The 24,564-nt window shown below is 42.5% G+C and overlaps 1 protein-coding gene across 1 annotated transcript in view; it reads left to right on the top strand.

Annotated features, from left to right (window-relative positions):
* The window catches only part of rpgrip1l (RPGRIP1 like), a 213,131-nt gene extending 193,882 nt beyond the window's left edge, over window positions 1-19,249 (top strand). Inside the window, exon 26 of the mRNA XM_078210885.1 lies at window positions 18,097-19,249. Within this exon, the coding sequence (XP_078067011.1) occupies window positions 18,097-18,194 (98 nt within the window). The 3' untranslated portion in view covers window positions 18,195-19,249. The remainder of the gene's footprint in view (window positions 1-18,096) is intronic.
* Window positions 19,250-24,564: the final 5,315 nt, after the last annotated feature.

Below are 24,564 nucleotides of genomic sequence, written 5' to 3'. Positions count from 1 at the left end.
GTGAGGCAGCAATGCTAACCACTGTGCCACCATATCGCCCTGTAGCATTCCTCTGCTGCTGTACATGCAACTCTTGTTGGGGCATTACCCATAGCAAGGGATATTCCTCATCACCTACAAGTCACCTATGAACTTCTTTTGCTGTGTTGAAAAGCTCAGGGATAGTTAATTTCCCTGAGGATGAATGCATCAAGGCAACTTCCAGCGAATCTAACATTGGCATGGAGGGTTTGCCCTCCACATAAAAGCAAGTGACGTCTCTTTCATTTAAAAATGTTGAATGAATTAAATGTAGAAACTAGCATGCCACCAACATCCTACTATTCATGTCACCCTGCACTTTGGGAAACCCATCATGATAACAGCTTGATTGGGCAATGCCAAAAATTGATTATTCTCAAGCTTTCCCATAACATATGTCAATGGCATGATAAATATATCCCTGACAGCACTTTAGGTGACAGTGCATGGATACTCCATAATTATAAAAGCAAAATACTGTGGATGCTGGAAATCTGAAATAAAAACAGGAATTGCTGGAGAAGCTCGGCAGGACTGGCAGCATCTGTGTTGAGAGAAGTAGAGTTCAAGTTTTTAGCCCATATGACTCTTTTTCCTTGCTCCATGGCTGCTTGAAATTAACCTGTAAAAAATAAAGTGCAATCACTATTTGACAACTATAGGAATAGATGTCCTGGCAAATAATTTTGTTTCAGGTCTTCAAGTAGCAGCTACTTGAGCTTCTCATGCAAAGCTCCTCACTGAGATCTTTGTACAATCTTCATGGCCTATTACATTTTTTGACATTGGATTTAAGTATTGTGTAGGTGAACCTCTGACTGAGTGGGAACAGAAATATCCAAGTAATCTCGTTGGCCCTTCTGCTGTAAAAGGCACAGGCAGCTCCATCCAAATGCAAAGCAAAAGTAAGTACTTTAAAAGCTCATCTGTAACTCTGACAATCACTGCTCAGAGGCTTTCAGACTGAAGCCTACAAAGTGAAACATTTCCACTGCTCACAGCTGATGCTGGAAATGGCAGCATCTCATATTTCATTGTTAATTACCCTTGGTACAGTAGGTGCACAGTTCATGTGCAGCTCTTGTGTGCGCAGTTTTCCTTGTTCTAGGGATTTTCCAGAGGTAGAAATAAATAACCTCAATCTGATCTCATAGCCACCCCAAAATGCTTTATAAGAACATAAGAACTAGGAGCAGGAGTAGACCATCCGGCCTCTTGCGCCTGCTCCGCCATTATTGGCTGATCTTAATAAGATCATGGCTGATCTTTATGACCACTGACGTAAATCTGCTGTGTAATTGCTGTTGTAATATAAGAAAACACAGCAGCCAATTTCCTCACAGCAAGATCTACAAACAGCAATGACATAAATCACCAGCTAATTTGTTTTAGTGATGTTAGCTAAGGGATAACTATTGGCCAGAAAAAACTGATATGAGAATACTGCCATGGGATCCTTTTCATGCATCTGACAGGGCAGAGAGGGCCTCAGTTTAACATCTCATATGGAAGGCAGTACCTCTGACACTATATTAGCTTGGATTACATCATCAAGCCCATATATTAAAGGCTTGAATTCAGAAACTTCTGATTCTGGGATGGCTGCTATCACTGAGCCAGGTCCGTCATATCCCAGCTGTATTGATGTATGCCATTTAGGAGGGCTCCAGAAACTACAAAATTGTTAGAAAAGTTTCACCCACAGAATGCATTTCCAAACATGCTGGTCTGTTTGTTTCTGTTCAAAATTGCCAGATAATGTAATTAAATTCAGGCCTTTAGCAAATGTCTCTTTTACCTAAAAGAACCAAAATAAATCAGAGGATTAGGAGGATAGACTTGGAAGCAAAGACATGCTTGTGTCATCGGATGCATATCAGGAAGTGATTTTACCTCAATTCGTTTCTGGCATCACCCAGCTGCAAATCCAAGGAACGGAGTTGGATGCATATTAGGAGTGGACACCAGTGCAGAGCAGTCAAACTTTTGGAGGGACTGGCACTTTGCTGCCCCATAGAGATAAACAACCCACCAGAGCAAAGATGCTAGAGATTTCCATGGAGTAATTTCCAGGAGTAATCCTTTGCTGCAGCACGGTAGCACAGTGGTTAGCACTGCTGCTTCACAGCTCCAGGGTCCCGGGTTCGACTCCCGGCTCGGGTCACTGTCTGTGTGGAGTTTGCACATTCTCCTCGTGTCTGCGTGGGTTTCCTCCGGGTGCTCCGGTTTCCTCCCACAGTCCAAAGATGTGCGGGTTAGGTTGATTGGCCAGGTTAAAAATTGCCTCTTGGAGTCCTGGGATGTGTAGGATTAGCGGGTAAATATGTGGGGGTGGGGCCTGGGTGGGATTGTGGTCGGTGCAGACTCGATGGGCCGAATGGCCTCCTTCTGCACTGTAGGGTTTCTTTCTTTCTTTCTAATGGAGTCCACATGTGGTCCAACATGACATGCCCACTTGTTGCCTGTAATGGTGTAATTGGTCTGATTTCTAGGAAGCCTGAAAACAACCTCCAAATACTGGCATTGGGATAGATGAAAGAAAATCCCCATGGTCAGAAATTAAATTGGCAAGCATTAAGAGGTGGACTCTTGGCAAAGATGTGTTCTGTCCCAATTTCTGGCTCGACCACTCTTTAAAAAAAGCAGAATTCCTAGACTATGCTAATGGTTCCCTTTGCTAAGCACTGAGATCGTCATCTATAAAGGCACAGTGTTGTTTTTTATGTTGCAGCCTAGGTCAGTGGAGAACAAGCTAACTGCTGTCCACGTTAATATTTGTAATTTGTGACCAGTTGTCTTGTAAACCAATGGCATTTGGGGCTATTCAACATTGAGTACATGCATGGGACTGGCTGACACATTGGGTAGCACCTGTGGAAGTGACATCATGATTTTGTGTTTAAAACAAGGGAAACGGAATCTAAATAAGGAAAATCTTACTGCAGCTGGACAGGGCTTTGGCCATCAAGTCCTGCAGTGAGGCTTGGACCCAGAGCTTCTTGCTCAGAGGCAGGGACACTACCCATTGCACCACAAAACCCCCCTGATGTTCCTACCACATCTGGAGTCCTGTGCACAGTCTTAGTCCCTTTATTTGAAAAATAATCTAATTATGTTAGAAGCAGTTCAGAGAAGGCTCACTTGACTCATTCCTGGGATGCAGGGTTTATCTTATGAAAAAAGATGGCCCATACCCATTGGAGTTTAGAAACTAAGAGGTGAAACAAAAAGATCCTGACAGGAATTGATAGGGTCGGCATCAGGAGGATGTTCATCTTATGGGGGAGACTAGCAATGAGGCTTGGTCATTGAATTTATTCAAGGTTGAGGTAATTAGATTTTTGATAGACAAAGGAAATCAAAGATTATGGAGGTAGTCAGGAAAGAGAAGTTGAGACCACAAGCATATTAGCTATAATCATATTCAATGGTGGAGCACTGAATGGCCTACTCGTGCTCTTAAATCCTTTGATCCCATAATTGTACAATGAATGTGTGAGGACCTCACTACAAAAATGCAGCAGTGCCACTGCAGCAGTACCTTTATTAGTCCCAATAGGAACATGAGGGAGGTCTTGTGGCACAGTGGGTTGCATACGTGCTTCTGAGCCAGAAGCTCAGGGTTCAAGTCTCACTCCAAGACTTGATGCCCAAGGAATATGTTTTCATAATGCAGTCATAGAATCGTAGAATCCCTACAGTGCAGAGGAGGCCATTCAGCCCATCGAGCCTGCACCAACAACAATCCCACCCAGGCCCCATCCCCATAATACCACATATTTACTCTGCTAATCCCCCTGATACTAATGGACAATTTAGCACAGCCAATCAACCTCACCTGCACATTTTTGGACTGTGGGAGGAAACCGGAGCACCCGGAGGAAACCCACGCAGACACAGGGAGTACATGCAAACTCCACACAGACAGTGACCCGAGACTGGAATTGAACTCAGGTCCCTGGTGCTATGAGGCAGCAGTGCCAACCACTGTGCCACGGTGCCACCCCAGGTTGAATATCAATTTGTAAATCATTACAACATACACCAATGACAGGCGTTAAGTGTGGGAGATATTCCTGGTCAGCCATGTGATGAAAAGAACTTTGAGCCTCTACCATCACTATCCATAGCTCCAGGATACAATGTGCATGTCAAAGTATATGTTGCAATAGCAACTCTCACTCAGATGGATGGACGGCCAGTGTGGAATAGATTGGTGCCAACAGCAAGAGGATTCAATGCCCTTGCTATTGGGTGATTCGGAACCTGACTCCTTGCCCTATGTGACGTAGAGGTCATGGAACTGTGGTTTGGACATGACCTCAGGCAGAGGACTCAAGAAGAAATAGACATATTAGCCTAAAGGTTCAATGAAAGATAGGTCTTCCTTGCCACCAGTTGAAAAGAAAATCTAACTGGTTTACCTTGATTAGCTACAAGAAACTTGCATTACAAGTGCCTGTGATTGAATTTCTAAATTAAAGTGCCTTCAAACGATGGGATTATCCAGTCCCACCCACCGTTGGGGGTGTGTGTGGTCCTGCCAAAAGTCAATAGTATTGGCTTGCCTGCCGCATCCCCTGTGGCAAGTCCAACCTTGGCAGGGCCAGAAAACTCCAGCCAAAGTTTCTAATACAGCCAGCAGAAACCCCTCATTCAGTGGAGAAAGAATTCTTTTTATATACATCTACAATTTTGCTGCAAATAGGGAACCAAGGAATTTTTACCCAATGACGGTTTTATTATACTCTTGTGCTACTGATGCATTAACATCAACAAGTACTACTCATTAGTTAATCAATGCAGTGAGCACAGTGAAAGACAACAGTTTTATCTTTGTGATCTCAGAAAGCTATACCTTTTTATTTTATTGCTATTTGACATAAATCATTGAAGACATTGTTCCCTGGAATGAGTTAATGGCTGATGGTGAATTTTTTTATATTACATGGTGAATGATGTAATAAAGACAGTAATAAAATCAGTTCTGGCCAGTATTTTTTAATTCATTCATGGGATGTGCACATTGCTGGCAATGTCAGCATATGTTGCCTCTCCTTCATTGCCCTTGAGAGGGTCATGGTCAGTCAGTTTCTTGAACTGTTGCTGTTCTTGTTGTGTAGGTACGCTCAGTGCTGTTAGGGAGGGTTAGGGTTTAGGATTTTGACTCAGCAACAATGAACAAAGTCCAATAATGGATGGTGACTTGGAGGGGAACTTGCAGGTGGTGGTGTTCCCAAGCATCTGCTCCCTTGCCCTTTTAGCTGGTCATGGGTTTGGAAGGCTTTCAAGGGGGGCTTGGCAAGTTTCTACAATGTATCTTAGATGATATGCAATGCTGCCTGTGTGCACTGGTGGGGGAGGCATTGAATGTTTAAGGCCTCTTTGCCCTGGCTGGTGTCAAACTTCTTGAGTGTTGCTGGAGTTGTACATATCCAGACAAGTGGAGAATATTCCATCAAATTCCTGACCTGTGCCTTGTAAATAATGGACAGGCTTTGGAGACTCTGGAGGGAGTTACTCACCTCAGAATGCCCAGCTTCTAAGCTGATCTTTTCACCACAGCATTTATGTGACTGAACCAGGTATGTTTCCAGTCAATGCCGCCTACAGGCATGGACTGCTTCATTATCTGAGGAGTTAAGATTGGGCTGAACACTCAGTAATCTTCTAACCTTATAATGGAGAGAAGATTATTGATGAAGTAACTAAAGGTGTATGCACCTCGGACATTATTCTGAGGAATTCCTGTTACAGTGTCTTGGTGCTGAAATGATTGGCCTCCAACAACCACAACTGTCCTCCTTCGTACAAGTTATAACTCCAAGCATTAGAGAGCCCTCCACTTCCAACCACCCACCACCCCCAAACCCCACCCCCCCAGTTCCTATTGACTTACATTTTGCTCAGGTGCAATGTTATCGATGTCCATAGCCTCTTCTGTGTTCAGAGCACTGAGCCATTTCTTGGTAGCTAGTGGAGTGAATTGAATTGGCTGAAGACTAGCATCTGTGATGCTGGGGATCTAAGGAAGAGGCTGCAATGGATCAGTCACTCAGCACTTGTGGCTGAAGATGGTTAAAAATGCATCAACCCTGTCTTTTGCACCAATGTGCCTGGCTGCCCTATCATTGAGGATGGGGATATTTGTGGAGCCTCCTCCTTGGTTAGTTGTTAAATTGTCCACTGCCATTCACAGCTGGATGAACTGATCTGTTTGTTCTGGGATTGCTTAGCTCTGTCTACAGCATGCTGTTTAGCATGTCTGTAGTTCTATGTTGTAACTTCACCAACTTGGTATCTCATTTTTGGTGCTGCTCCTGGGATGTTCTCTAATTAGGATTGGCCCTTTGACTTGATGATAATTGCAGAATGAACAATATTCTTTATTCTTTCGTGGGACATGGGCGTTGCTGGCTGGCCAGCATTTATTGCCCATTCCTAGTTGCTAGGTCATTTCAGAGGGCAGTTGAGAGTCAGCCACATTGCTGTGGCTCTAGAGTCACAAGAAAGCCAGGCCAGGTAAGGACGGCAGATTTCCTTCGCTAAAGGACATTAGTGAACCAGATGGGTTTTTCCGACAACCAACAATGGTTTCCCGTTCATCAGAAGATTCTTAATTCCAGATATTTTTTATTGAATTCAAGTTCCAGTGGCTGCCGTGGTGGGATTCGAACCCGGGTCCCCAGAAAATTAGCTGAGTTTCTGGATTAATAGTCTAGCGATAATGCCACTAGGCTATCGCCTCCCCTGGGCCATCAGGTTACAAATTCCGGTTGAATACAATTCTGCTGCTGCTGATGGCTCACAATGCCTCTTTGATACCTAGTTTTGAGCTACTGGCTCAGGTCTGAATCTATTCCATGTGGCATAGTGGTGGCGCCACACACACATTGGAGTGTCCTCTGTGTGAAGACAGGACTGTCTCCACAGGGACTATGCACTGGTTACTCCTATTGATACTGTAATGGGCACATACATTGATGATAAGTAGGATGTGATGATGTCAAATAGGCTTTTCCCTCATTTTGGTTCTCTCACCACTTACTGCAAAGCTAGACTGACAGATATATCCTTCAGGACTTCGCCAACTTGATCAGTAGTTGTGCTACCAAGCATTTTTTGATGATGGACATTGAAGGCCCCCACCAAGCTGTATTCTGTGCCCTTTCTACCCTCATCCCTTCTTCCAAGTAGTGCTCAACATGAAAGAGTCCTGATTCATCAGTTGAGAGAGGATGGTAGGTGGTAATTGTGTTTGACCTGATGCCATGAGACTTAGAACATAGAACATAGAAAAATGACAGCACAAACAGGCCCTTCGGCCCACAAGGTGCGCCGGTCATGTCCCTACCTACCCAGGCCTATATATAGGCTTACCTATAGGCTTTAACTCATGTTAAAAATTCTCCTTCCTGACTATATACCATGATGCCATCACCACTAGTTGCTCTGTCCTGCCAGTGGAACAGAACATTTCTAGGGATAGTCATGGAGGAATCCATGACATCGGCAATAAAATATCATTCTATGAATATGAATATGTCAGACTGTTGGCCGACTAGACAGTGAAACAGCTCTCCAAATGTTGACACTAGTTCCCTGATGTTAGTGAGGTGGCACAGTGGCATAGTGGTTATGGGCGGCACAGTGGCACAATGGTTACACACTGCTGCCTCACAGAACCACGGACCCGGGTTCAATTCTGGCCTCGGGTAACTGTGGAGCTTGCACATTCTCCCCGTGTCTGCGTGGGTTCCCACTGGGTGCTCCGGTTTCCTCCCACAGTCAAAAATGTGTAGGTTAGGTTGATTTGCCATGCTAAATTACCCCTTTATGTCTGGATGAATAGGTAAGGGGGAATTAGTGGGGTAAATTTGTGGGGCTACTGGGATAAGGCCTGGGTAAGGTACTCTGTCGGAGAATCAGTGTAGACTCAATAGGCTGAATGGCCTCCTCCTGTATTGTAAGGATTCTATGACTTTGCAGGATCGACTGGGTAGTGTGTGCTTTTATTATTGTATCTGATGCTAAGATTGAGCCTGTGGTCTGTCCAATTTCAATCGTATTTGACTTTTCCACAGCAGTTTAATACTGTGGCTGGGATTTTCTGGGTTTTTTCCAGTTTTCTGGCAGCAGAGTGGGTTCACATTGGCAACGCAAATGGCCATTGACTTCAGCGGGACCAGGAGCTCCCACCACCAGCCATGGCGACCCACCTCCTCCGCCAGAAAACCTGCTGCAGGGGGCTGGAAATTCCAGCCAGTGGCTTGCTAGGAAATTTCAGAAGGCACTTAGGAGTCAGCTACATTGCTGTAGGTCTGGCCAGACGGAGTAAGGGCAGGTTTTAATGACATTTCATCATCTTCATGGTAACACCACACAGTTTTTGTTTTATTATTTGCAGACTTTTTTCATTACCTGAACTAAAATTCTCAAATTGCCATCATAGGACTTAATTCCCAAAGGATTATTAATCCTGGAATAGTAGTCCAATATCATAGTCACTACACAGCCATACCCAATGTGATTTATCATAAAAACAGCACGTCAGGGACAAAATATAATTCCCTGCCATGATCCCTACCCCACCGCAGGAACAGCTTGAAGGCTGAGGCGGGAGTGGGGGCTGCCCTAGAATCAGGAGGGAAGGTGGGAATTGGAGAGCCCGTCATTTCCCCAACTCCCCTTGAAGTTTGAGGACAACCTGCCCACCCAGAAGCCAATCGAGGCTCTTAAGTAACCAAGTAATAGTTACTAAAGAGCCTCGTCCCACCACCAGCAGCAGTGGAGGAGACATGCACCACTTAGGGAGACCACTGAGTATACTGTGGCAGCCTCCCAGTGAGCTCAGGGAGGCCTCCTGATTGGGCACCCTGTGACCCATGGAGGGTTCCCTAAGTGGCAAGTAATGCCCAATGAAAAAGACTATCTTGCCCGCATCAACTCCTATGCACTCCCCCAAACCTGACCCTCGCTGGGGTCCTGTCTGACTGGCCCTAGCAAGCCCACCCCAGTCATCTGTCTTCTGGGGCCTACTTCAAGGCTACTGCACTGCGAGTCCCTGTAAATTACCTGATTGAATTCCATCAGGGATCCCAAAATGGCGCAGCCAGGTTGCCGCAGTCACTAATTTCAGCCCGGAGGGTACATTCAAACCACATTGTCCATGCTGAAACTTAAAACTAATCTCAGAAGAGGTTAAGAATTAGGAGCAAGAGTAGGCCATTCAGCACCTTGAGCCCTGCTGCAGTATTCAGGCTGATCTGATCGTGACCTTAACTCCACTTTCCTGCCTCTCCCCCGTAACACTTGACTCCTTTGTAAATCAAAAATCTGTCCAACTCGGCGTTGAATATATTCAATGATCCAGCCTTCACTGCTCTCTTGGGAAGAGAATTCCACAAACTAATGACCCTCTGAGAGAAGATATTCCTCCTCCTTCATTGTAAATTGGAAACCCTTTATTTTAAAACTGATCCCTCTAGTTCTGGATTTCCCCACTCATGACTTGGATGAAGGTCATGATCCAAATGATGAATATAGATCATAAATAGTTGAGACCCAACAATGATCTATGTGGCACTCCAAACTACAGTTTGCTACCCTGAGAATAACCCACTTATCCCAACATCTGTTTCCTGTTGGTTGGCCAGTCCTCTGACCATGCAAATATATTGCCCTCTGTAGAGGAAAGGGTTAGCATTGGAAGCACATAATGATGATGTAACACCACATGACTGAGTAACAAAGTTCTGCAGGAAGGAGAAGTTCCAATCTCATGTGGAGGTCCCAATATGTAAATAGTAGCTCTAAATAAAGAGTGATCATTTTAACAAGCTGCAGTCTTAAGCAGCTTACTTTGGGAGAAAGTCAAACCCCAAAAGACCCAATCTAGACACCAAGCACATAGCAAAACATGGTGGCAACAGACTGTGAGTAAAAAGACTCAGGAAAAACTCTGGACGTGAATGTGAGCAATATGATAAGTAAGTTCGCAGATTACACAAAAATTGGTGGTGTGGTAAATAGTGAGGAGCAAAGCTTTACATTACAGGATGATATAGACGGGCTGGTTCGATGGGCAGAACCGTGGCAAATGTAATTAATTTAACCCTGAAGAGATCATGCATTTTGGGAGGACTTACAAGGCAAGGAAATATACAGTGCATGGCCAGACCCTACGAAGTGCAGAGGATCAGAGACCTTGGTATGCATGTCCATAGATCTCTAAAGACAGCAGGACAGGTGGTTAAGGTAGTTAAGAAGGCATATGAAATATTTGTCTTTATTAACCAAGGTACTGAATATAAGAGCAGGGAAGTTCGGCCATAGCTGGAGTTTTGTGTGCAGTTCTGGTTGCCACATTATACGAAGGAAGTGATTGCGCTAGAGAAGGGTGCAGAGGAAATTCACCAGGATGTTGTCTGGGGTGGAGGGTTGCAGCTATCAAGAAAGACTGGATAGGCTGGGGTTGTCTTCTTTGAAGCAGAAAAGGCTGAAGGGGGGGACCTGATTGAGGTGTATAAAATTATGAGGGGCATAAATAAGGTGGATAGGAAGGAACTTTCCTGCTTAGCAGAGGGGTCAATAACTATGGGGCATAGATTTAAGTTAAGGAGCAGGAGGTTTATAGAAGATGTGAGGAAAATGATTTTTGGGTGAAAATGATTTTCACCCAACAGAAAGTAAGCATAGTAATCAGAAGAGCCCCACGGTCGAGATCATACAGATTGAGACAGACCAAGGAACTATAAGGAGAAACCACAGTGCTTCAATATCCTTGGAAAGAAAGCCAATGGAAATTTGGGCTTATTGCACAGATCCTGAAGGAAAAGAAGGAGAAAAAAACAAGACCAAGCTCGACTGCCACCCAGGAGAAGGATATTCGTATTGACAGAAGGATGAGTGCAGAATGTCCTCGACCTCAGATCAGGACAATATCAGGGAAATTGGTCAAGGCATCTTTGAGATTAAATCTGTAATATCTGATACTTCTGAGGCGATGCAGGAGGAATAATAATGTAATTATAATGACTTGGGGAGATGCAAAGTCAAGGGTTAACATTAGAAGCACATGATGCTGATGTAATTAATGATGAGGTTACACCACATCATTGAGTGACAGATATGGAGGAAGGAAAAGTGCCAACCTTGTGCAGAGGTCCTAATAAGTACATAATAGTTTAAACAAGGAGAAATGATTTTAACAAACCATAGTCTCAACTACAGCTTATTTTGGGAGGAAGGACAAACTTAAATGACACCATCTAGACCCTGAACACATAATGAAACACCCCTAAAACCATAAGCTCTTAACTTGTGTGACACCTTATTGAATGCCTTTTGAAAATCCAAAGACACTACATCAGCTGGTTCTCCTTTATCCACCTTGCTTTGCTGCCAGGTTTTCCAGACCAGCAATTGATCAGCTAAATTTTAAACTCGAAGATGAAGGATGAGTGTGGTCACATCTTGGAAGTGAGTCTCCAGGAAATCACAAGGATAAGGGTCAAAATAAATGATTTGAATAAATGTGCTTTTTTGTCCCAAAATTGTAATTGTAATTCACATGGCAGTTTCCAAAGAGAGTGTATGAATCGTGCACCAATTTGCAATCTTCATATTAGATTTAGCTGCATCTGATACTTTTCATCCACTCAGCCAGCAATGGATTTTGATTTGAAGCATATAAAATATACAGCATAATATGGCGTATCTATCACAACCATAATTGAGTCTGTACCGCTTGTTATTGGCTCTTATTTTGATTAAATCCCTATATGTTACACTATGTACAAGTCATTGTCACATTTGCTGGACTTAAAGCATGAAAGTGAGTTGTATAACAGTACAATGATTTTTAATAAGGATTCCTCATGTAAATACAGGTTCTCACATCTTGACCTAACGGTTGCTACCCATTGCTAGAATCCCTACAGTGCAGAAGGAGGCCATTCTGCCCATCAAGTCTGTACCAACTCTCTAACAGAGTATTTTACCCAGACCCCCTCTGCCACCCCATCCCCGTAGCCCCATGTATTTACCCCACTAATCCCCCTAACCTACACACCTTGGGATACTAAGGGGCAATTTTGCACAGCCAATCAACCTAACCTACACATCTTTGGACTATGGGAAGAAATTGGAGCACCTGAAGGAAACCCACACAGACATGGGGAGAATGTGCTGATTCCGCAGTGACAGTGACCCAAGTCGGGAATTGAAGCCAGGTCCCTGGCACTGTGAGACAGCAGTGCTAACCACTGTGCCACCATGCCGCCCACTAAGACACGCAGTGGGATGAATTTTACATGCTCCATTAGGTTAAACCTCCACTTACTTCCTACCTGCTCCCTCTCTTAAATCCATCCCCTCGCCCCTGCCCTTTTACCTAAGCTGCCAAACCCTCTTAACCCTAGACCCCAGACATACCTGCTCTGGGGATCCATGAGCCCCGATCTTCTGCTTTTCCTGTAGACTAGGCAGCTGCAATCATGCTGCCAGCCCCAGTCAGATTGGCCCGCAGCTCCACAGAATGAGATATATGCCCTTATTAGCCTTGCAGCGCTTTATGGCTACAGGTTGGGTCTGCATAGAGCATGTTGGCACCATGCCAATATGGTTTTCAGGCGCAGGTGGGGGGGAATACCGTCTGTCTCTCCAAATATTTGTGAAAATGATTACAAATCTCTCAAAAACATGGAACGTTATATTATTTCGACGAATGTTTGTAACTATGTCGTTATCATTTGAAGCTGTAATATTTTGCTGTTCACGTCATTGATGGTATTCAGCCTCTCTTGTGTAACCCACCAGCAGCAAGAGTTGATCACACAGCACTGCCACCTCTGTCAGCCAGAGTATAGTTGGCATCCATTTGTCTTCCACTTCCAGCACCAATGCTCTTCGCTCCAATTGAAACCAGCAGTGTGCTGTATTGCTGAGTCAGTGGTGGGACACAGCATTGCTAGCGAGTAAATGGAAACCTGCTGCATGTCCATTGAAATAGCCAGCAGTGCTGTGAATTTTTTATTTGCAAAAATATACTTTATTCATAAAATATCTAAAAGAACATTACAAATATTTCAAAGTGGCCATCACATAACGTGCAAAAATATTCAGGTTTTCTACATACGTCATCTTGCACTCTGAGGTGCTTCAATACAGTCAAATAAGGGTTACAGACATTTCAAAATAGTCACCAAAAATACGACAAAGGTATACACATTGTCTACATAGATCAAATTGCACTCTAAGGTGATTCCATACCATTGTGATACATGTAATATTCACTCTATACATTCATTGTAAGTCATTCAGCCCGAGAGGGTTCTTTGCAGTTCCCTTCCCCTCAGTTCACAATGGCCGAAAGATCTTAAACAATAACATTTCGCCATGGCACCTCTATGACGGCTACGCCAAACAATCCTTCGTATGTAGTCCAGGGCTTTGGAATGTGCTAGTCTGCAACACTCGATTGGAGACAACTCTTTGCACTGGAAGACCAACTGGTTTTGGCCATTCCAAAGAGCGTCTTTCACCGAGTTGATGATCCTCCAGCAACAGTTGTTGTCTGTCTCTGTGTGTGTCCCTGAGAATAGCCCGTAGAGCACAGTCCTGCATCATGGAGCTGCTCAGGAATCTCAACAAAAACCACCTCTTCTCTCTCCAGACTTTCTTTGCTAAGGCCCATTCTACAAGGAGGTGGACAACGGTATCTTCCCCACCACAGTCAACTCAAGGCAATGTCCAAAATAGACTAACTCACACTTAGCTGTGTTGAAATTTATCGGCTGTAGTTTTGCCCACTCATTTAATCTGTTAATGAATTTTTATTACTTTATGTTCCATCCTACAATTCTTCTGTATCTTTGGCAAACTTAGTTATTTGGCTCTCTTTAATGCTATCAATGTCATTAGTAATATGGTAAATAATTTGAGGTCCCAGCACAGATCTTTGTGGGTTACTAATCAGTTCCTTCCAATTTGAGTACATATCTATTATCCCTATTCTCTGTATTCTGCTGCGTAACCAGTTCAATAATTTTGGCTTAATTACACGAGTTTTAATTTTGGCTAACAGTCTCTTCTATGGAACCTTACCGAATGCTTCTGGAAGCCTATATAAACTACATCCATAGACATTGCCTTGCCTATGACCTTAGTTAATTCCTCAAAAAGTCAGTTGGGTTAGTTAAACCTTCACAAATGCATGTTGGCTGTCTCTAGTCAGCTCAACTTTTTCCTACAATGCTTAGCTACTCTGCCCATATTATAGATTCCACAACATCTCACAACAAATGTTAGACTAATAGATCTATAGTTTTCAGGATTTCCTATCTCTCACCTTTCTTAAATAATAGCTACATTTGCGATCTTCAAACCTAGGGAACAGTTCCTGAAATGAGAGACTTTGCAATTTCCTCACCTACTTCCTTTAAAAGCCTGGGTGGAAACCACCAGATCCTCAGGATTTGTCAGTATTTAGTGCTTTTTTTTCCCTTGCTTGCATTAAGTGAGTTCCAATACTTGATTCACTATTAATTTCCCTGGAATATCAGTATTTTATCCTGTTCTTCCACAGTGAACCTAATTTAGAATAATTATTCATAAGTCTGCCATTTTATTAGTTTCAGTTGTAATATTACTCACATCAGTGTTTAAAGAACCCACCATTACTTTTGATTACTCTTTTCTTCTAATATAATTTCAAAAATATATTGTTAATCTTTATCCCTTGCAAATTCCATTTTGTATTCATTTTTGCAGCTCTTGTGATTATGTCCTTCTTTCGCTATCCTTGCTATTTCCCCCAGACCCCTTGATCTATACTTTGCACTTTCCTATGCTCCTTGGTTTAGTTTTGTTATATCTCACCTTTTTTAAAAAAAGCCATGGCTTCTTTGTTTGATAAGTAGAGCTCTTGTTCCTGAAGGGTATATTCTGGTCTTTTATTAAGGTCAACTGTTTTTAGAACAGCTTGCACTGTTCATCTATAATTTTACAGGATAACACTTTTGATCAATCTACTGTTGTCAGTCTCTGTCACATCCTGTAAAAGTTAGCCTTAGAAAATCTAGAATCATAGTAACTATGTTACATTTCCCTTTTACAAACTGAAAAATGATTTAATTCTTATGAGCAATGCTGGATTATTGTTTCCTTAGAGTATTAATTAAGTCTTGCTCATTACTCATTACTAAATCTGGTATGACATGCCCTCTTATTGGTTCTAGAACATATTGGTGCAGAAAACTATCTTGAATGCATTGAGGAAATTCACTACTTTTCTGGCTTGAGTTGCTCTGCTCTTTCATATCTATATGAACATTAAAGCAAATTTGTTTTTGTGTAAAGAATGTATAATCTCTGAATTAATACATTCTGCCACTTAAACAAAAGAAAAATACTGTGGGTGCTGGAAATCTTTTTAAAAACTTGAAACTTCTGGAACTACTTGGTGGGTCAGGCACCATCTGTAACCAGAAACAAAGCTAATATTTCAAAGAACAAAGAAAATTACAGGGTGAAATGTTATCAACCTGAAAGACTTACTCGATGTCTCTCTCCACAGATGCCGCCTCTCCTGCTGAGTATTTTCAGCTTTTTGTGTTTTTATTTTGCATTCTGACACTTCATTACAGGTATTAGGAGGCCTGTAGACACCCATAACAGTTGTAATTCTGCCCTTATCTCTCAATTCTAACCATAAATTCTCTATTGATTTAATTCCCTGAATTTTATCTTCTCTTATTCAAACTGTAATTGCATATTTAATCAATAAGGCTACGTCCTTCTTAAAGACCTTGGCCAGAATTACCTCTCTCCCCACCTCGCGGTGGGTTCTCAGGTGGGGGAGTGGGCCTGAAATTTGCATGGATGGAATTCCCTCCAGGATCCTGTCTGCCCTTCCTGGGTCGCAATTCTACCCAGGAGCAGGGTAAAACAAAAATTTGATCTCAGGTGAGAAGGGGGTGGGGCACGCCTTCATCAGATGCTCTCTTCTGACTAAGGGTGCCGTTTCCTTAGGGAGCTCCAAACCTCCTTCCACGTCCCCCAACCTAATCGCCAACACCCCAAACATCCCACTTGCGATCCTACAGGCCCTCCATGCCCACCTTCTCCTTGACTCCTGCCATTTACCTTTCCTCTAGTTTCAATATTTAGTTTCAGACAGCCTCTTCTGCCACTGAAGCATTGTTTCTGGAATGACTGGAGAGTTACCAGACAATCTGATTGGCTGGCAGCTCTGAAAGGCATGACTTCTTTCCCGTGATGGGAGGAAGTCCCGCCTTCCGCCAATCAACACTCACTTGAGCATGAAAGGGCGTTGGACCTGCTGGAGTTGGCAGGGATATATTCCCTGTCAACTCCTTGGATGGCAGGGGCAGAGCCCCCACCTTCCTGAAGATTCTGGCCCTTGTAATTGGGAACATTTAACTCCCAATCGTGACCAATTTGCAGCCATGTCTCAGTGATGGCCACCATGTCATGCCCTATTTGATTCTCAAATTCGCTCAATGTATTTCTTATACTCCATGCATTGTATCAAAAAAAACTTATTTGGGTAAGAGGCACTAATCTGTCATTCTGCCTTCATGCTGTTTTTCTCACATCATTTAACTTACATTTCTTATTTTCATTCCTGTGCTTATTTTAATTTTCCATCCACTGGGAGTAACTATATCACTGTTTGTAACCCAAACTCTGTTCTTATCCTCTTTGCTAATATCAATAAACTATAAATTTTACCATTTTTTGACTGAGACCTCCTCCTGCCTCTACCTCCCCCCACCATCACCACCATTTACTGATTTTAAGTTATTTTTAACTACTCTGTTTATTCTTTTGCTAAGGCCCCAATTCAGATGGAGCCTGTCCCGATAATATTGCTCTGTCCTGTCCCAGTATTAGTGCCACTATCCCATGAAATAGAACCCCTCCATCCCACACCTTGTTCATCTTCCTGATTTGTTTGTTCCTATGGCAGTTAGGACATGACTCAGCTAATAATTCTAATATTACCATCTTGAGATCTTGCTTTATAACTTAGCTGCTAACTCCTGATACTCTTTTAGTGGGACCTTCCAATCCTTGTCATTGGTCCTGACAATGACCATGCCAACCAGATCTTCCTACACTCTTTCTAAATTCTTAGCCAAAATGAAACATTCCACCCTCGGACAAGCTCTCTCTCTTTCTCAGAATTTTCACAGCTGATAGGCAGATGTTGATCACAGGGCTGCCTGAAATCACCATGCTAGGATGATTGTCAGGTATGCCAGGGCAAGAAGGGCAGCCCAGCCACAACACTCCTACCCCTGGGGAGAGTGGTTAGGTCATCCCCTTGCCCCCAGCCTCAGCTCACCCAACCCCCAGCACGCCTGAGGGACCCTTCCTCTGCGTCCTGGCAGCAACAGAGGGGCAATTGGCCACTGGACCTACCTCCTCGAGCCCCCTCCAGGGTTGAAGATGCTAGGCCAAGGTGTCAGTGCTAGGGGGCAGTGCAATGTGAGCGCTGCCAAGGTGCATGGCCTGAAAGCGGGCTGAGTCAGGGATCTGAGGGGGAAGGGGAGTTGAGTGGGGATCTGAGGTGGAAGGGGACCTGAGTGCGGGGGACCTGAGTGGGGGGGGGGGTTCCCTCAGGCGTGGTGGGGGTTTCATCCATTACTTGTTAGTGGGGGGAGGGGAGGATGCGGCTCTTTGGTGAGGAGTTGGTGGTGCTCCCCTGGTCAGTGCTGTGAGGGGGACTTGTCTTTTTAAAAAGGGCGGTCCGGACTCAGAACAGTGAGGCTGGCCGGCAGGTTGCTCAAGATGAGCTTATTAGCATCTGTCAGGTGGGTGAATCCCACCTGAAAGATGCTGTTAGCGCCGGGGAAACACTTCCATGTTTCTGCCGGCATGGGCACTTATCCCCAAAACAGGAGAATTTGGCCCTATTGTATGTGTACAAATCTTGCAATGTGGCGTTTAAAGCTAACTCAGATCATTAAGCAAACTGAATGAATCATATATTTCTCAATGCGACCTGCAATGAATCATTTAGGACATGACATTTTGATTTCTTTGCAGTTGTTGATTCACAGGACAGCACGGTGGTGATTGGGAAATTAAAAGTGACGGTGGAAGCATTGGAGGCTTTGCTTTCAGTATATGAGGAGAACAAATAGAGACAACTGGAAAACCACACAGGATTAGACTTTTCAAATGGAATAACCTGTTTTCTTGAAATACCTAGAATGAGTTTATTTCCATCTGTGTGCACCATAATTAAGATTCACAGCGATTGTTTGATTTCCTTCATTTCCATTTTTTTGTTTTCCTTGTTCTGCATTCGTTCCAAGGAATTTGTTTTTCTGTGTTTTATTTAATATAGTTGAACATGCAACATTGCACAGGGCTTTGTTAATAATTAATAACTATGTGATTGAATGATCTTCGTTATTTGCATTTTTGAACTTTTTTTCTACATATGTATGCAAGATGGATATTTAATTTTTAATAAAGTATTTTTAGCATACCAATCACTTGTAAGCCTCTGAATAATAATCAGAAATAAAGTTTTTATATTGCCCATTATCACTTAACTAAGTAAAAATAAAACCCTGTGATTAGCTTCATTAAGAGTTTCACACTGTGAAGTTTTTAGTAGCGGCAGAGTATGAAAATTGCATACCAAAGCCTGGATTAATGTGTTAATCTGCCTCTTTAAAATGCTAATGCTTATTTTATGCACATTAAATCTCAGTTCTGCTTTCCTTTGATGCATGCACAGCTTATAAATTAAATATAGGAAATAGTTGTAGGCACCTATATATGTCTTTTACTTGGAGCATTTTTAGATATGTTTAAAGAATCATGCTTGTATATGGATATGTATTAGCAGACCAAGTCTATTAAATTCATATAAATTCAAACTGACCGGTCTTTTAGCACTAAAATAACCAGTAAACTCGGAAAGTTCTAGTGGGTTAAAAATATTAAAGGGAAAATACTTTAAAAGGTGAAGGTGCTTGGAGAGAACTGACAATATGTATTAAAGGTGAGATTTAGAGGTTGTAAGTGATGAATGCTTGAGGCAATGTTGTTTGCTTTTGGAGGAAGTGGCTTCTTAAATGTTTATGAGATGCTCCTTTTTGTATTTGCAAACAGTCCCATCTTCCTTATAAGCATACTTAAATGAGAGAAAGGGATGGAATTTATTAAAATCTTCCTAATTTAACATAATACATTGAATTTTTGCTTCAATGATCATGAATCATTTCATTTAATGAAATAGGCATTCACTTTTTCAATGATTAAAACTCTGGAAAATGAGTTCTCTCCATAGATTTGGAGTACATTGAAGTCTGCTAATGGAAAGAAGATGGAATCGATTATAAAACAATTCATTACAGTTCAACACTAAAGTAGATATAATGCGTAAAGGCAAGAATGGGTATCTGCATACAGTTTGAACCATCTGCTTTAGAGGCCTCAATAATGGATTACTATCTTTGTGAGCCTTTGAAATAACATCCATGCAATATTAATTTGTTGACGTACAAAGTGATGCCATTGGAATAACCCCTGACCGCAGCCATCTGTAATTTTTACATTGCAGTGAATTGCCTTTATTATTTGTTACTTTGAAAGTTTTAAGTAGGGGGGAAAGACTGTTAACCAATTTTGTACAAATATATTTCTTTAAGATTTAACCACTTACATCTGTTAAGCTAACAACAGCATGCCCACTGAACAGCTAAAACAAAAGCAAATTATTGCAGATGCTGGAAATCTGGAGTAAATGCAGAAATGCTGGAAATCTTCAAGGCTGAAAATGAAATTTTAACTGTTTCTCTCTCCACAGATGCTGCTGAATCTGTTGAGCATTTCCAGCATTTTCTGTTTTTACACTGAACAGCAATATATATTATTCATTATCATCTAGATAATCCTCCAACTTTGTACGTGTTAAATTTTCTCAGGAGCCAAACTTCGCTATAAACTTCATCAACACCTTGCAGCAAGCACACTTCCTGTTGTCAGAACCTCGAGCAGACACGGCTTAGTTGGGGTGGAAAAGTCTGAGGCATGTCTGCCCTATTCATCCAGCTGATGTAATGTTCAGACATGCAGATGGCCTAAATAGAAATATATAGTGAAAGAATGCAACATTAATGTACTGCATTTAATAAATTATAATGCAAGTGTGAAAACTTACAAATAGAATCCTTTCCAAACATATCCGACAAATCAAGTATCTTATAGTAAACAAGATGTTTTGTTTCTTGATTAATCTTTCTAGTCCTGCAGATTCTATTGTGCATTGTCACAACATTTGGCACAAATCACAAAGAATTTCTGGAAATATAATAAAATCATATTTTGAGCTGAAATATTTTTAAAATAGAAATGCTTGAGTAAAGCATATTTGAAAAAACACAACATAATCCAAAATTATTATATATTAACTCTATTACTGTAAAATACAACAAACATTGCAATGTTAAGTTCCTGCATGAGGTCTCTACTAAAGAGATTGTTAAATTTCCCAAGTTTTTAAAAGTTGTCATCTGCATAAAACTCACGAATACTAATCGTTTTTGACAAAATATCAACTGCCATTAATTACATTATTCTTTACAGAGACAGTAATTAATCTTTCAGACTCTGCAAATAAAGTCAGTGTAAAAGGATATCACCTGAGTTACCTTTGAAAACTGTTCCTTTCATCAGGCAGTGGTTTAGCAATAACTACATAAGTAATTTATGATGGAACCTCACAGTGCAGATATTTTATCTGAACGATAGTCATCCCCATAAACAGAGGAGTCATTTTCTCCTGCAGCCTTATGAACTATTTTGAGCATTTTTTCCTCTGGGTTTTCTGCTTTTATCCCTCTTCTGAAAAGTAGGCAGTTCTTTAATACATCAGTCAAGCAGCTGAACTTCATGGGTGAGCTTCCTCATCTGCCCACCTGCCACAACATGTTTTCCAGCAACTGAGGCAGCTCGCCATTGACCACCAAGATTCCAGCGATGTCCACAGCATTCCGCGTGTCTCACCCATCCCGTTACGAGGGAACCCGTCACAAGGAGTCTCCTTTGGCAAGACTGGATAATCTTATTGGCAGAAAGGGCTGGAAAATCCCACCCCATGTGTGAGTTTGTATAGTAAAGGATGACTATGGGGCCTTTGCAGTCAAGTCCTTGGACTCAGTCAACATCCACATATATACTATTCCATCAGTCGTTACTGGACAGCACCCAGAGGTGGGAATCCTGACCTTTCCCCACCTCCATATATTTTGGACTAATTCTATTGTACCAAGAATTGTACCACTCAGCCATTTGAGAAGCTATTTAAATTGTTTTGTGTCACTAGTATGCTGTTAATAAGATGCGTTTGGTCCTGTTGTAACCCTCTTCCTAAATATTATCTGTTGCCTCTGCTTCTTCTGAGTAAGCACTGCCATACTTTATCCACTATTGTGTATCCTGTGGTTTTTTTGAAAAATGATGAGCCTCTTCACTTGGGTGGACGGGACTGAAGCTTCTCCCACTAAGGACAGATATGTTTTAATGTAACTTATGTTTTTGGCTCAACTCACAGCCCTCCAGATGTGCCTCCGATGCTTTCATATTCTTAAAAGATACCTTTCCCAGTAGCGTATTATCTACAGACAACGTTGCAACCAAATAGCTGAAACAAAAATAAAATCTAAAACTTTAGATGGGCTAAGGTAGTTTTGCTGTTCGGTCTGTTCTGGACAAACATGTGATCCAGGAAAACATTGAAGGTGAAAAAATCATATTGGTGTTCACCTTGCAAAGTTAAATCCAACAGCAAAATTAATTACATAAAATGAAAATATTCATACAATCATAGAATGGATACAGCCCAGAAGGAGGCCACTCAGCCAGTTGTGTCTCTGCTGGCTCTCTGCAAGAATAACTCAGCTAGGCCTGCTCCCTCACCTTTTTTCCCATATCCCTGCAAATAGTTTCTCTTCAGATAATTGTAACCACATGTTTGCATAGACACATAGCTGAATTTTACTAGCCCTTTGGGAATGGATTGGGAAGCAGAAAGTCTGACAAGATGGCACCTTCCCACTGCCATGCTACTTTGCCAGCGATGAGAAGAGTGACAGATGGCCAACCTGCTTGGAGCCCAATCAATCCACTCAAGGGCTGTCTTCCACTTTAGCTGCATTATCTTGGCCGCCTCTTGGTGGGCTTCAGGGGACCTTCCTTTGTGGACATTCTTTAGTCCACTTGGGGGGCCCCCTGGTAGCAATGGCTTCACCTCTAGAAATAGTGCCACCTGCCCTCATCAACTGCCTGACTGAACCCTAAACCTACTGACCTTACTGTGAGGGTGCATGGCCACCAATGTTTGGGTGCAGCCCCAGCACTGCCCATTGGTTAGCAATGAGAACCTTTGATTGGCTCACAGCTCTTGGGGATGGGCAGATATTCTTAATAAGGACAAGGTGTGGCCTCGTATCCTGCCCAAGTGAGTTGCCCCATCACCCCTCACCTCTCAGCTTTCAGTCCTGATGGCAGACCCCTGCTGCCTCTGTAAGGCCCACCATTTCACCATTTCCTGATGTGAAAACAGTGAAATGATGCCAGCAGGACTGCAGAAAACCACTGCATTGACAGCAAACATCAGGTGCTCTATATTGCTACCATGGAACTTCGGTTCCAATGATTCTGTTGATGTGACTACACAAACAGAATGAAAACACACATACAATTACCAGATTGACATTTTTGTGGATTTGGAAGAGAAGTGAGCATCTTAGTTAAGTTGGGCCCCCCATTGAAAAGAAAATTATTTCCTCATGTAATAAGGGATCAACGGAGTTGGTGAGCATATGTTTATGCCACTAGAAATCTAAAACAAAATACTCAATTATACCAAAGTGGAAAGGAATGGCCAGATTGCCAACCATTCAGGATTCACCCGACTGATACATCCCCAAAACTGTTGCATAGAAAGATGGGAAGGAAATCTGAATTACAATCCAAAATAGTTCTAAGCACTAACAGGAAGTCAGTCACTTTAAAGAAAAGCTCCACTTTCATTCTAATTGATGAGATCAAAAAGACCATTTATTATTATTGTCAGATTTTCTTTAATCCAACAGAGCAATGCTATTATAAATAATTATCCACAGACCTCCAGTGTTTTTAACAATTAATTCAAAGCTGTAACATTCCCTTCAATATGTGGCCATTTAGCTCAGAACCGGAAGGTCCTGTTCCATGTGTCTTGTATGCTTGCATTGATAATCTTTACTGATTATTGCAAAGATGCATGCAACAGGCACCGACTGACGATTTGATTTGATTCGATTTATTATTTTGTCACATGTATTAGTATACAGTGAAAAGTATTGTTTCTTGCGGCTATACAGACAAAGCGTATCATTCTTAGAGAAGGAGAGAGCTCAGAATGTAGTGTTACAATCACAGCTAGGGTGTAGAGAAAGATCAATTTAATACGAGGTAGGTCCATGCAAAAGTCTGATGGCAGCAGGGAAGAAGCTGTTCTTGGGTCAGTTGGTGCATAACCTCAGACTTTTGTACCTTTTTCCTGATGGAAGAAGGTGGAAGAGAGTATGTCCGGGGTATGTGTGGTCTTTGATCATGTAGGCTGCTTTTCTGAGGCAGCGGGAAGTGTAGACAGAGTCAATGGATGGGAGGCTGGTTTGAGTGATGGACTGAGTTTCATTCACGACCCTTTGTCGTTTTTTTGCGGTCTTGGACAGAGTAGGAGCCATACCAGAAAGAATGCTTTCTATGGTGCGTCTGTAAAGGTTGGTGAGAGTCGTAGTGGACATCCCAAATTTCTGTAGCCTCCTGAGAAAGTAGAGGCGTTAGTGGGCTTTCTTAACTATAGTGTCGGCATGGGGGGATCAGGACAGGTTGTTGGTGATCTGGACACCTAGAAACTTGAAGTCTCGACCATTTCCACATTATACATTAAACAGTATTTACTGTGGTTTGTATTTACTGATCTAGGTCCAAAACCATGCCAGCCCATCCTGAAATCTGAAAAATGTAATACTTTATCTTAATTGTATGGGGGGGAATCTTACCAGAGCATGGCAGAGAAACATGCCAGTTTTCTCTCCAGATCTTATCACACTCTTCCCAAAAAATCAAGGTGATGTGTTTCACGTTGCCATGCATGGTGGTGGGGCCTCAACACACCAGCAAAACCTGGCTGCACTGAGATCAAGGCACCATCTTTAAAGGACATTCTGATCATAATAGGAATAAACCTTTCCCCCTGCCCCCGCCCCACCCCACACTCCCCCTCCCCTTCATACCCAGCCCACCACAGAGAACTTGTGGCTCCCATCCCCACCCATGATCAGAATCGCCACTTCTTTTCCCCGTTCTCCCCCATCATCAGCCCCTCCCTCCCAAACACATGCAATCAGAGATGTCACCCATTTTCCGCCCCCCACCACAACAGCCAATGCCGACATCCCCTGCTCCTCTGCCCACTCCCAGCCAAAAACCAAATCTGAACGAACTTCC

The sequence above is a fragment of the Mustelus asterias genome, chromosome 4 (genome assembly GCF_964213995.1).
Source record: "Mustelus asterias chromosome 4, sMusAst1.hap1.1, whole genome shotgun sequence".
Taxonomy (NCBI): domain Eukaryota; kingdom Metazoa; phylum Chordata; class Chondrichthyes; order Carcharhiniformes; family Triakidae; genus Mustelus; species Mustelus asterias.
The sequence above is the reverse complement of the archived record's forward strand: the minus strand, read 5'-3'. Positions and strand labels throughout refer to the sequence as shown.